The sequence below is a fragment of the Lethenteron reissneri genome, chromosome 20 (genome assembly GCF_015708825.2).
Source record: "Lethenteron reissneri isolate LAM-NWPU_2019-01 chromosome 20, ASM1570882v1, whole genome shotgun sequence".
In the NCBI taxonomy this organism is placed as follows: Eukaryota; Metazoa; Chordata; class Hyperoartia; order Petromyzontiformes; family Petromyzontidae; genus Lethenteron; species Lethenteron reissneri.
This window is the reverse complement of record NC_083798.1, coordinates 10,582,708-10,596,544: the sequence shown is the minus strand read 5'-3', so window position 1 is coordinate 10,596,544 and position 13,837 is coordinate 10,582,708. Positions and strand designations below refer to the sequence as shown.

At 49.7% G+C, this 13,837-nt stretch overlaps 1 protein-coding gene across 1 annotated transcript; it reads right to left on the bottom strand.

The window, feature by feature from the left end:
* Positions 1-1,671: 1,671 nt before the first annotated feature.
* Positions 1,672-12,840, bottom strand: LOC133344742 (eIF5-mimic protein 1-like). The gene is made up of 12 exons (XM_061554860.1): positions 12,685-12,840; positions 9,911-9,983; positions 9,102-9,278; positions 8,653-8,762; positions 8,188-8,253; positions 7,911-8,046; positions 7,626-7,735; positions 7,038-7,208; positions 6,766-6,912; positions 5,037-5,175; positions 3,280-3,402; positions 1,672-2,707 (listed from the first exon to the last, which is right to left on the bottom strand). The coding sequence occupies exons 2-12, from the start codon at positions 9,972-9,974 to the stop codon at positions 2,679-2,681; spliced, it is 1,272 nt and encodes a 423-aa protein (XP_061410844.1). The 5' UTR covers positions 9,975-9,983; positions 12,685-12,840; the 3' UTR covers positions 1,672-2,678.
* Positions 12,841-13,837: the final 997 nt, after the last annotated feature.

The window sequence follows — 13,837 nt, the reverse complement described above, 5'->3', positions numbered from 1 at the left end:
CGGGCCAAGTCGCCTGCCCACCCGACTCGATTGGCGGCGTCCGCCCACGTGGACCCCCCCCACCACCACTTACGAGTTCACGGGACCCGCATGGGCTGATGTCATCACGACCACCACCGCCGCTGCTATCGACATCACCATCGCTGGCCCCCACCCCTCCACCGCGTGATTCGTGACTCAGCCCGGCGTCACCCTCACCTCTTGCCACCCCTCCCCGTGCGGAGAGCCTCGACAGGACTGAATAATGTAACGAGGCCAGGTAATTCGAGGCACGCGCCCGCAGCAGCAGGCGGCGGGGTTCAGGTGCGCGAGGCGCACGTGGAAAAAGCGTCACGTGCAGAGAGACGGACACGAGACCGCCGTCAGTGTGTCTACATTACCATAGCGCTGTAAAGCCCATATCAGTGCTGCCCAGCTTATTACAGACCAATTGAGACCTAGCTGGTCACACCGTGCCCTTGTAAATATCAACGTTCATCCTACAAAATCCCATCACAAGGGAGAAACACAAAAGACAAAAAAAAAAGTTTTTGGCCCGTAATGTAAACGGATGTACGCCGCATAGACCTGAAACTCAATTCCCCTGTACAAGAATACGGGGTAAGCCATATGGGTTGACGGCTATTTATTATTTTAAATGTCCTGGGGTCCCCCCCCCAAGTTAGCCCCGGGGTATTGAGAATATCCCCGCCGACCACCATTCCACCGTGCCCCGAGGCGATCGTGAATAATCGGATATCACCGGTTTACTTTGTTTCCGAGCTCATGCTCAACCTCATGATACGGGCAACGGGCGGGAGCTTAACAGTCGTATTCGCACCTGGTTCAACTAAATACAGACAAAACTACTTCGTGATGTTATACCCACACTCGTTTTGTTCACTTACGAAATGTTTACCAGCTGTATTAACGCAATTATCGATTCACCAATGAAGCCTCTCACATATTTCTCATACAAAAGAAATAACGCTCATTGGGAAAGACCCCCCCCCCCATATATACACAATGGTATGACCCCTTTTATCTCCGATTCCATTCGCACACGCTTCTCCAGGGACGCATCTTGAGCGCTAAGCGAAGTCTGCCTTTACAGTACACTTCAAAGAGTGAGCGGGGGGCGTGCTCAGTGAGTTTCAAGCCTCTCCGAGTCAAAAAAAACCGCGTGCCACTATCTTCTGTCACCCGCCGGGCTCACACAGCCTCTTTCTCGGCGAACGCTGTGCCCCATCTGTGTTGAGCAGCTTACAGATGGACACTTGACTTTCGAAGGGTGTTTGTGGGGGAAAAAAGCATTTGATAGTTGGCTTGTGTGTCAAAGTAGGCAGATAAGTGGATGGGGGAAAAAGTGAACTATACATCCATTGTATGGCCATTTGGGAAGATTATACGAGGGGGTGGGTGACAGCAGCACGCCCGGCCGCCTTTGTCTCCCCAGTGGAAATGTTCACACACCACAGCAGTTACTCGTTTGAGGCCGAGTCGACCTAGGGGAGGCCCAGGACCGGTTCAAATAATCGTCACTGGTGGTGGCCGTGAGCGAGAATCGAACTCGCGTCGCCGGGTTCGTAGCGCAGCGCGCTAACCGTGTTACGCTTCGACATGAGCGGGTCACGTGACCGATTTGGACGTCACAGCTCACTTGCCGAGAAAAAAATATATGCATTATTGAGCTCCCCTCCCCCAAAAACATTTATTTTTATAATTTTTGCATGGTGTACAGTCTGGAAAGTACCCACATGGCAAATTTCAAGTTTGTTGCATGTCAGGAAGTACGCTAAACATTTTGAACAGACACACATACTCACAACTTTGCTTTATATATATGGAGATAATGAAGTGTTCCAATAAACCATGGCTTATTGTAAATACGTGGACACCCGTCAAGAGGGAGAGACTGGTGAAGACCCACGCATCACCAATGCGAATATTCATAGCATTTAGAGGCATCAGATTACCAATGCCTCTAAATGCTATGGATATAAATTGTCAGCTAACAAAAATAGCAAAAGTCAGCAACACGTCACAATGTAGATCAGGCACACGCGTGTTGGTTGCGTTGATTTACCAGGTTTTAATTGTAAAGTTTTAAAAATACCCAGCGTTCTTTTGCCATGTCGGTAAGCAGCACTCGCTCAGAAGCCTGGCGAGCGTGCCTTCAAGGTCGCACAGAAACCAAGCAAAATGCCACACACGACTATATAGCGACTGTGCGGGCAAAACTGTCCAGCGAGCACACTCGGGCAGGGGAGGGTGCAGCCACGAACCTATCGATTACCACTCCACAGCCAAAACCAAGCACAATGTTTACATCTTAAAAGGGAAAAAAATCTCAATGCGCAAGTTGGAATACAAGGGGGTCGTTGTCATTCACCGATGTGTGCACATACGTAGCCGAGTGTGCGCGTGGCGAGTCTCAGTGTCGAGAGATGATACACATCCTTTTGGAATAAATCGCTCCATCTCCGTGGAGCACCCCTGGCTTGAACACACAACGCTGCCGCGTGCAGGTGCAGCGTTTGGTTTTGGCGCTCCCAAAAGCAAGAGGGTCGTCGTCTGTCAACAGGGTCCCCCCCTTCCTGCGGCTGAACGCTTGGGCACGAGCGAAATCTGGTGTGTCCCCCCCCCCACCCCCCGGCCTCAGCGAGGGGGTGACGAGTGCATATCAGTGCACGGTCGCGTTAATCCTCCTCCTCCCCAGAGTCCGACTCTGCAACATAAACGTGTTCAGCCGGTTGTTAAACACTGACAACGGCACATGAGCAACTTTGCTTACCGTACACTGGCATGGTAGACCATTTACATAGACAGAAAACCTATTCAAATTGCAACATGTAGTCTCAAGTCATTTAAGTAAACCCCTGTTGACCAAAAAAGGGCAGTAGGAGGTAATGAGATCCTTCCTCTTCAATGAAAGTACTTTTTTCCCCAACCAAAAGTAACAGCCAGCGGTGATGTAACTTGGAATATAGATTCCAAAATAATCATTACCTTGAATGTAACCATCGCGGACTGGTTGTCTGCATTGACGGGTGTGAATTACAGCGTACTGCAAAGTGCACGTACGATTGGCACAGGTGTCGTGGTGACGTCGCCCTCACTGAGTGGAGAATGGCGAGTATTGGTTTTGGATTACAGTGAAACAAAATGATAGGCCAGGAAACGTACAACACACAACCCTGCCTGTGGCTCCTTGCATTTAAACGAAAGCTTCTTGTTCAAAGACATGAGGTATAATCCGCCATGGGAGAGGTGTTGTGACTGTTGGTGGTCAGGTTGTACCTTCCTCTGCATGCTGCAACCACTCCACAAACTTCTTCATCTGCTCCAGGAAGATGCTCTTGCCCTTGGCCAGGTGAGCCTCACGGTACCACTTCAGGATGGCATCCTCACTCAACACGTCCGCTGCGGGGTGATCACACAAAACGACAGTAACTGCCACCATACGCCACTAAGTGGAGGTGATGCAACCACAGTGCTTGTGCCAGGCTAGATACACTGATGCCACGTGAAGTGTGGAAGGCTCGCCGGTCGATCCCAGGACAGACCTCGGTGTTATGGGTTAACTCATGACTCACAGAGTCACTGGCTGTGCTCCCCACTGTGCCAACATACAAGACAAAGACACAGACGTGCACACCAATGTATAACAGCCAGCCTTGGAAATCCCCTACAGGTGAAAAATCCCAGTGGGGCTGGCTCTGACCATGACCAACAGAAGGAACCAGTGCACATTAAGGTTAGCAAGGCTCCCAAGACACACGCCGGGGAATGTGGTGCTCTAGCCACCAAAGGTCAAAGTAATCTACATGTTTTGTGTGATTTTTTCCTTAACCTCAACACACCCGAACTCATTAGATTTCTCAAGCGAAGAAGAGTCGAGCCGGTTTAGTACTTGGTTAGGTGGGGGAAATGCCTGTGAATACATGGTGTCGTAGGTTTGAACTGTAAGGTGGCCAGGAGATAATTGAGCCCTTGAGAGTGGGGTTTCTTGGTATGCGACACATGCTTGAAAGTCTTCACATTCATTGAAGCTGTCATACTCTTATATAAGCGCACAACTTTACCTATCTGTGATGAACACTGCACTTTCTGTCGTTTTCATGCAGGGGGCGCTGCAAACCTACGCGCCCCCTACATGAACGATGGAGGCGCAGGGACAAACATTCGATTACGTTGGAATCGATCTGCAGACAGCGGTCTTCTCGCACGGCCAGCTCTATGTCACCTTATCTCGATCCCGCAATCCCAAACAGGTGAAAGTCCGCATCGAACCGGACCCCCAGCAAGGCCATCTACTTAACGACTAGAGAAAATTCACACGAATGTCGTTTTCAATTAAGACTTCCAGATGTAAAATGATATAAGTTTTAATGAAGAAATACAAATATCTAATTCAAAACATAATACAATTCAAAGAGGTTTCATTTTTAAACTTAAAAATGGATCATCGGGTGCTTGAGTGAATGTGTCGTTCGTGTGCAATTTTTTTAGTGACTTTCCTGGCCAAAGGCCGTAAATGACTAAATATAGCTCCACCTTTATTTAACTTGAATTTCGCCAGCCTATGGCCGCCTTATTCCAGCTCCTGCGGAGGAGGGCTTCTTGGCGCTACGCACCTCACCCATCGCCCCCACTGATGTCCTCTTCTTCCCCCCCCCAATGTGTGCAGATACTACTATAGACTCTATTGTATGTAGGGTGTGTAAGCAGATCTGGCTACAAAATACATTTCTTTTTTTTGGGGGGGGGGGGGAATTTTTTTTTGGGGGGGGTCAACAATTGTTGTAACCCTGTTGGATAAACTTTTTACCCCCACATCTGGGGGATGGGGGGGATCCACTTTCCATAACTTTTTTATTCAGGCCTTCTGAAAGACTCTTATCATTTAGTTGACGAACAAATGAATAAACAGAACGCCGGGCTTTTGGCTTTTATAACAGATTTTTGCCTTGGCAGAGGCCATTTCAAGAGTAACTTGCAAACTCTAATTTATGCCCATTTTCGAGGTCGTGTTATTGCGACTACAAGAGTCTCACCTTTGTAGAAGAGCACCACTATCTTCTGGAAGGTCTTCATGAAGTGTATGTTGTCGTAGCAGTACTCCTGCACTTTGAGTAGGAGCGTGAGCTCTGACTGGCCCTGGCTGGTGAAGGATGCCAACAACGGCGTGTATTGCTGTAGCGACAGGGACACGATTCGGTACAATAGAAATATTCAATTACTATTAAATACATAAAATACATTATACAGGCGGTGTCCGGTTTATGACGATCCACATTTCGACGTTTATATAACGCCAATGTGGATCGATTTACAATGCAGAAACTTTATTTACGACGCATCTTTGTGACATGACTCCGAACACATTTGAACGGAGTCGATCTGGCTTCCCACGTGACTTGGCGTGAAGCTTTCGTTCTTCTCAAGTGTTTTTGTGGATTTCTACCTTTTAAACCCTTTTAAATACGGCCGATGAAAGGAAAAACACATCGTTACGTGATGTTTCTACCGTTTCCACTGGTTATGGGAAAACAGGCTCCGATTTACGACGATGCAATTTACGATGACGAAGTTTCCAGAAACGCATCGCGTCGTAAAAACGGGGATCGCCTGTATATAAATACAGTCCTTTCTCCTATAGCACGGTGTTATTATAATGCGAACTGGATATAACGCGATTAAGGTATTAGAGAACACATTTTGTTATAACGCGGATGCGAATTGGATAGAACGCAATCGAGTGAACGGAACTACGTGATGCGACTAAGAATAAGTGGTTGCACAGCTGCCTCGTTGCAGCATCACACAAGGCGGGATGCTGCTGGATGCTTCTAGATGCAACCCACACGCCTCAGTCTTTGGTTCAGCCTGCATACACATCTCATGTGTTACTGCGGACTGGCCTTTACCCTATATTATATATTTATTACAACGCGATTGTTCCATAATGCTGTGCTCTTCAGGAACGCAACTACAGTATTATAGGAGAACGGACTGTACACCAGAAGAAGCAATGTGAAGAACAAGGTGAAGCATGGGGGGGGAGGGGGGGCGGAAACTGACAGGCAAGCCGAGAGAAAGAGGAGACTCGAAGTTACGAGCCTGGATATGAAGGACTGTGGAGTGAACGTGGACATGGCGTAGGACAGAAATGGGCGGAAAAAGAGGACCAGGAATGCAGACCCTCCCACACGAGTCGTAAAGTGCCAGGAATAAGAAGAAAAAAGCTCAGCTTGATACCGACCCATCAACAATTCTCATCAAGGAACATAAACCATCAGGCGCAAACTCCGGTCGTCCTCGCGGCCCCCATTTGGCTAGCCATCGAACAAAGACGGTCACTGCTCTCGGGTGCGCTTCTGCGGTCGTTCGGAACACTCTTCCTTCTGATATTACAAAGCCACTGGAGCTATGCACTTTTAAATGTTGATTAATAACTAATTTCATTAGAACTGCTTTTTACACGCTTTAATTTACTCTGTCTGTTGTTGTCGTCGTTGTCGTATTCTCAAATCTTGTAACTCAATTTTAACCCACTTCCCAATGTGGTATCGACTGCAAACTTGGTACACTTATGTCATACTGATAACAATATTATATTCTATAAAAAAATAAAAAAAGTATTTTTAAATATTACTTATTGTGTTTAGTTTGTTGTCCTTCCCCCACACCTCCGATTAGCGCGTTTGGCTACATACGGTGCAAAAGAAGTTAAACATGCATATGTACAACAATTGCAATTGTGCTGTAAGGAGATGGGCAAACCTTAAGGTGCTTGACCGCTTGCTCCGTGACCAACTCCTCCTTCTTGTTCCACTCCACCTTGTTCATGACGCACGTCCACATGAGGCTCACCACCGCCTGCTCGGAGATGTCGTTCTTCCTCATCTCCTCCTTCACGTACACGGCGATCTACGTGCAGCCACGACACAAGGAGGGCATCGCTGCCGACCCCTGCATAACATCGGAAAGCTGAGATCGCCAAACACAGGCAAGGTTATCAGAGCTCCCCGATGCTTCTCCAATATCGCACCCACCTCCTTCACCGGCTCCCCCAACTCCAGTTTCTCAGTCAACTCCTTCTGCAGTTCTTTGCGCGTGCCGAGCGTCTGCTGAGCGCGCAGGAAGGTGGCGAGCTCCGTGAGTCCGTTGGCTGTGAAGTACGCGGAGAAGTGTTCCACACTTTGCTTGTTTGGAGGAAACAGCTCCTGTGATTTGTGGGAGAAAAAACCCCTGAACACCAATATAAACAACATCAATTCCACTTTGGCTTGTGCACCTTCCGTTCTCTTTACTTTGATTTACTATATTTACTTTATTTACGCTATTCGTTGCGCGAGGTTGCAAATTACTTTGCTCAGTTGGTGTTAGCCGCTGAGGGCGTGACGGGTTTCATTTTTCATTGCCGTTGCTCCATGCCCCCTGTACTGTTCTCATTCCATTGTAATGTGCCCTCATGCCTACTTTATCGAGGGCGATATTGGCACGTTAAATAATAGATTGATCGATTGCACCAAACAATGTAAATTTACAGTGAACGGCTTCGCAAGTTACTTGAGCAGTTGTTTTAGATTGGTAGCAATTGCGTTGATGCCCACAGAATAGAATATTTGCATTTGATTCACCAGAAGCCTCTTGTCCATGTTGGCCTTTTTCAGAGCAAACGTTACGGAGTTCATGTCCTTCTCTGCTATCCAGGTCTTGAACAGCTTCACGGCAAACGTTGCCGAGATTCCTGATGCAAGAAGGCAAAATCATTGTAAATCACAGCAAGAATAGCAGCATACTTAGCAAAACACTCGCCATATCACTCGTAAACAGACTTCCAACGATACCGATGAGATGTGGCGAAAGGCAGAATAATTTAGGGAATAAAGAGGTGCTATGTTAAAAAAATAAAATTTGCTCGCCCTCTTTGACGATGGCGTCCGTGAAGAGGCTGGAGAGCACGGTGGCGGGTAGGGCGCCGCCCGCCAGCAGGATGCCGGTGAACATGGCCAGCTTGTTCTGCTCCGACTCGGAGAAGCCCTTCAGGAACATGAGCAGCTGGAGCGAGAGGTGCACGACCGTCAGACGAGAGAGAATGACGGCAAGCAGGCATGCCATGGGCGTTAATAAATGGGGCGAATACCGCGCCCATTCGTCCAGACCATAACACTTGAAGTCAACAGGATAAATTAAATTCACCTTTTTGAACTCCTCCTCCAGGTATTTCTCCAGGTATTTGTATCGTCGAAGGAGCTTCGAAAAGACCTGCAAGGTGACCAGCGCTAAATATAAATGCTTGCATAGGTGGCATGCACTATCAGAAGGATAACACTTAAAAACAATACATGTTTTTGCACGATAGTTGTCTTATAACAAAGCTATCGGTTAAATATAATACATACAGACAATTGTCACAGAGAGCTAGAAAGCTCCTTTGGCGTGTGACACCAGAGCTAATGGAAATGAGCCAAATCCTGCTGCCAGTTAGGATAAGTCTGGGACCCATATGTGAGCAATATTCCACACATCTTCCTTAACAGAGACGGATACATTGTCTTGACGCATTCCGACCTGGATACACGTTAGTCACACCTTCCGAGTGACACTTCTACGGGCAAAGGACATTATACATCTGTGATCCACACAGACATGCACGCCACGTACCTGAGCAAAGGCCCGCATCTTTTCAATGTCCTCGTCAGCCGTGAACACGCACACGCCTGTGCGTGTCACCTTCGACTTGTCTCCATCGTCCACGAGCGTGCCACCCGGCGCTGTGGTGGAATCATCAATGTTACTTTTTTTGTAATGTATAACTCGAATAATTGCTATTAATAGAAACCCCGGTGGATAACACAGTTTATTCATTACTAAAGCACTACAACTATCATAGCTGGATACTAAATCACACTAATCGAGTGTTGCAGATTCGACGCATCAACCGTCTAACCGATCCTAGTTTTTGCCATCGACATGGTGGGCAGAGCCAAGGCGAGACTACCCAGCAAGGGATGTGCGTGCACCTTCTACAAAAATATACTATGAAAAAAATAATAAAACTACTATTACGGTCAAGGGCATTCACGTTCATTGACGCAGTAAGGTCGTCTCACCCAGCATGCCGCCTGCCACCAGCACGTCGAAGAGCGTGTCTGCGTAACGGCGGTAGTCGAGTTTGGAGCCGGTGACATCGAGGAAGCGGGACACGGCCTCCAGGTCCCCGGCCGTCTCATCCAGGCCCTGCACTACAGCATCTCGGAAGAGAGACGGCTCGAACTTCTCCTTCTCATCTGCAGACACAACGAGTGCACACGTTGATACACCTCAGCACCAACAACCAAGCACCTTCAACACATCAGCACATCCTTCTCATCTGCAGACACAACGAGTGCACACGTTGATACACCTCAGCAGCAACAACCAAGCACCTTCAACACATCAGCACATCCTTCTCATCTGCAGACACAACGAGTGCACACGTTGATACACCTCAGCACCAACAACCACCAAGCACCTTCAACACATCGGCACATCCATAGTCTGACACCTCGACACCAGCACCTGAGCACCTGAGCCCATCATCACATTCAGATCTCAACACAACATTTATTCCTCCTATAATTATTGTCTTTTCCCAATTATGTATCCATTTCGTTCTCTAGAAGAGAAGCGCAGACCCTTCATGTAAGAAAAACGGCCACAAAAGTGCATTTTCCACACCTTGGCAATTTAGCATACCAACATCTGAACACCTTGACACTTTAGATCTTTGACCCATCAGCACCAGACTGCCAGGTCACAGTCAAGTGTCACTTCTGTGCAACCGCAGGAGAACATACAGTGGCAGGTGTTTGGCACAGACACCGAGGGCACAGTCCAAACACTAGGTCAGCGATAGTGTCACGCACGGGTCAGCACGTACCCCGCTTGCGGGTCTTGAATCGCTGCCCCGTTAGCGTCGGCTTCGGCTGCTTTGAATTATTCATAAACACTTCCTGCGAACACAGGGTCACATGAGTGTACAGTCTGTTCTCCTAATACGCGGTGGCAGTTGCGTTCCTGAAGAACACCGCGTTATGGAAAAATGGCGTTATAATTCATAAAATGTAATGTAGTGTCAAGCACAGTCCGCGATAACACGCGAAATGCGTACACCGGCTGAACAAAGACTGGGACGCGCGGGTAGCATCTAGAAACATCTAGCAGCATCCCACCTTGTGCGATGCTTCACCGAGGCAGCCGTACGACCGCTTATCCCTACTCGCGTGAGGAAGTTCCGTTAACTCGATCGCGTTATATCCAATTGGCTTCCGCGTTATAAAAAAAAAAGTGCTCCCAAATACATTCATCGCGTTATATCCAATTCGTGTTACGAAAACAACACGCTGCGTTATCGGAGAACGGACTGTAAATTGGTTTTAATGGCAGCAGCGGTAATCTCTGTGGCAGTAACAGCGGCTCGAGTCAAAGCCGCGGCATGATGGGCCCAGGTATGGCAGCGTGCACCTGCGATCCATAGGTAAGGGTTGGGGCATCATCTTGGTGAACTTCCAAACCTAAAACGGGTGCGAGGTGGCCAATGCATGCCAGGACACCAAATGGGTTCAGTACACCAAAATGTGTTCTTGAACCCCATCTGTGCAAACCAATTAACTTGCCTCAGACATGATAACCACTCGCTAAAACGTGCCACGCTAAGACCCTTTTCAAACAAGTCTCGATCGTCGGTGAGATTTTCCTGGATGATTAAACGACAAGTTTATTGTATATTGAAAAACGACACCATAGTCACTTGTGATTGTAGCTATAGCAACGGTAGTAATACAATTGCAACAGTAAATTCGCTTTTGGCAGTCGTAACACGTTTGCGGCAGGAAAATTATAGTACCAAAAATGCAGTATCAACAGCAACATCAGCAATGGAACTACAGCAGTAACACATTTCTGCGGAGGGAGCTGGTAGGAACGTTGGGTTGCTCGGTCAATGGCCAGGGTCAACGGCGGCGTGGTGTATTCCGCAAATATGCCCGACTGTGAGGGCGGGCACAAGCCGGCGTGAGTAGGTTAAACGTTTAAAGGCACCACGGGGTGACCAGCCCCTCCCCACCCAGCCCCACCCCTCCCACCCAGCCCCACCCTCCCCACCCAGCCCCACCCTCCCCTCCCCACCCTCCCCACCATCCCCACCCAGCCCCTCCCCACCCAGCCCCACCCCTCCCACCGAGCCCCACCCTCCCCACCCAGCCCCTCCCCACCCAGCCCCACCCCTCCCACCCAGCCCCACCCTCCCCTCCCCACCCTCCCCACCCAGCCCCTCCCCACCATCCCCACCCAGCCCCACCCTCCCCACCCAGCCCCTCCCTGCACGACGGACGGACACAATAATCCCCTGTGGGCTGGTGGAACCAGTGGGTTCCTACCAGTACAATGTATTTACAGACGTGGCTGCTAATGCTGCAGAGGTTATTGAAGTTGCCGCATCACCAGGAACTGCAGAATGCGCAGCAGTAGAGGCGAAATCTGTTCCAGTGCTGCAACCATAGCAGCAGTGACTGCATCAGTAACGGCAGCAGTATCGCCAATAATATCCACAGTATGTACTTGAAATAGCGTAACGTTGCATGTGTAACTGCATCAGTATCAGCATTAGATGTTGGCAACTGAACAAGCCATTGAATCAGCACGATCGTGTGAACCGACTTGCAGCATCTGCAATCTGGATGAGAATAACTGCATCAGCAATAGTATAATAGCTCTCAGCCGGAGCTGCATCAGCACGAATACTCTTTTTTAAAAATAAAGCTATTCGTGCTGATGCAATGCCACTTATACAAATGCATCTAGAACATATGAAGATAAATAATTACTCTAATAGTAAGCAACAGTATATGTACTGGAGCATCCGGTGCATCAGTAACTACACCATGAATGAATGAAGCGACATCGGTACGAGCTAAATCAGTAGCTGCATCCGTATAAGCAGCTGTAGCAGCTGTAGCAGCAGTAACAGAAGCAGCAGCAGCAGCTGTAGCAGTAGCAGCAGTCACCACATGAGCGAATCTGCATCAACGCCGGTTCCACGATATGAGACAGTCTCGTAAAGCCACTCGACAGGGCGGTCCAGATGTCTCGTGACCCACAATTAATTGACCCCTAAATTTAATATTCATTTGTTTTAAATAAACCTTGCTTTTTAAAAAAACACAATACGTTTTTAGATAATTAAATGGGGGGGGGGGGGGTCACGAGACATCTGGACCACCCTGTTATCCTCTGCGTTCCTTCAACGGAGGAAGAGCAAAACGGGGCACGGACTCTCTCGCGAGCTCCGTGGCTTCGCAGCTGCAGCAGCTGCAGCTCGTGACCACGGCGATGCTGCTGCTGCTACTGCTGCAGCTGCTGCTACTGCTGCAGCTGCTGCTACTGCTGCAGCTGCTGCTACTGCTGCAGCTGCTGCTACTGCTGCAGCTGCTGCTACTGCTGCAGCTGCTGCTACTGCTGCAGCTGCTGCTACTGCTGCAGCTGCTGCTACTGCTGCAGCTGCTGCTGCAGCTGCTGCTACTGCTGCAGCTGCTGCTACTGCTGCAGCTGCTGCTACTGCTGCAGCTGCTGCTGCTGCCATCAAACACGACGCGAGAGGAGAAGCGAGATGCCGCACGAGAAAGAGAGTGGAGCGAGCGGCAGGCGGAGATTCACCCTGTCCCACGGTCGCCTTCCGCCGTCTGCTCGATGTAGTTGTCGCTTGCGATGAGTTAATTCGTCTGTTGTTGTTGATGTTGTTGATTTCGTGGCCAGGTGTCAGAATCGTCCCCGCGCTGCCCCAGCGATGGACGAGGAGGGGGGGGGGGCAGGACTCGGGGAGCGCGCGCGGCATGCCGGGGGACGTCACGTGGCCGCCTCCTCCGTCCACGTGGGCCAGCTGCGTCGGCTCGACCACGTGGCGGGGGATTTAAAGGGCGACGAGCGGAAGGCACACGCGTGGCGATCTTCGTCTCTTATCTTTGCGTTCGTCGTCACGTGGCCGCTGACGTCGACGCAGAGCAACACATTGCAATTTACATGCCCAGATAACGACGTCGGGAGCAAGCGGAGTAAGGGCATCGCTGCGATGTCTGATTCGTATTTGTGGATTGGACATTGCGTCCGTTATACGTGTGGACCGGTCTGTTCTAGATGATCACAGTCGCACACGGAGAGTTATTAATTTTCAATTTGTGCATCAGGTATCCGCATCTGCCATGATTTGTGCAGTGGATGCAGTTTGGGGGGGGGGGGGTGGTTGGAATGTGACCAGGAGACTATATTGCCCTTGTACAGATCTTTTGTCAATCCACTGCTAGATGAGGGTTTCCCCACGCTGTTGGTCACATGGGTTCACCACGCTGGCCTGCAGTGCGGGTTGGTGAATGGTGCCGGTTCAGGTGGCACTGAACGCCGCTTCTATCGCAGCTGTCACTGCCCGCAAGTGCTTTAATTAGTGTTCGTGACTACATTTCAAACACAATTCCTGCGGAGGGAGCTGGTAGGAACGTTGGGTTGCTCGGTCAATGGCCAGGGTCAACGGCGGCGTGGTGTATTCCGCAAATATGCCCGACTGTGAGGGCGGGCACAAGCCGGAGTGAGTAGGTTAAACGTTGAGTTTTATAAGGGCACCACGGGGTGACCAGCCCCTCCCCACCCCTCCCACCCCCCACCCAGCCCCACCCTCCCCACCCAGCCCCTCCCCACCCAGGCCCTCCCCACCCAGCCACTCCCTCCCCACCCAGCCCCTCTTCACCCAGCCCCACCCCTCCCATTTTTGATGCACGACGGACGGACACAATAATCCCCTGTGGGCTGGTGGAACCAG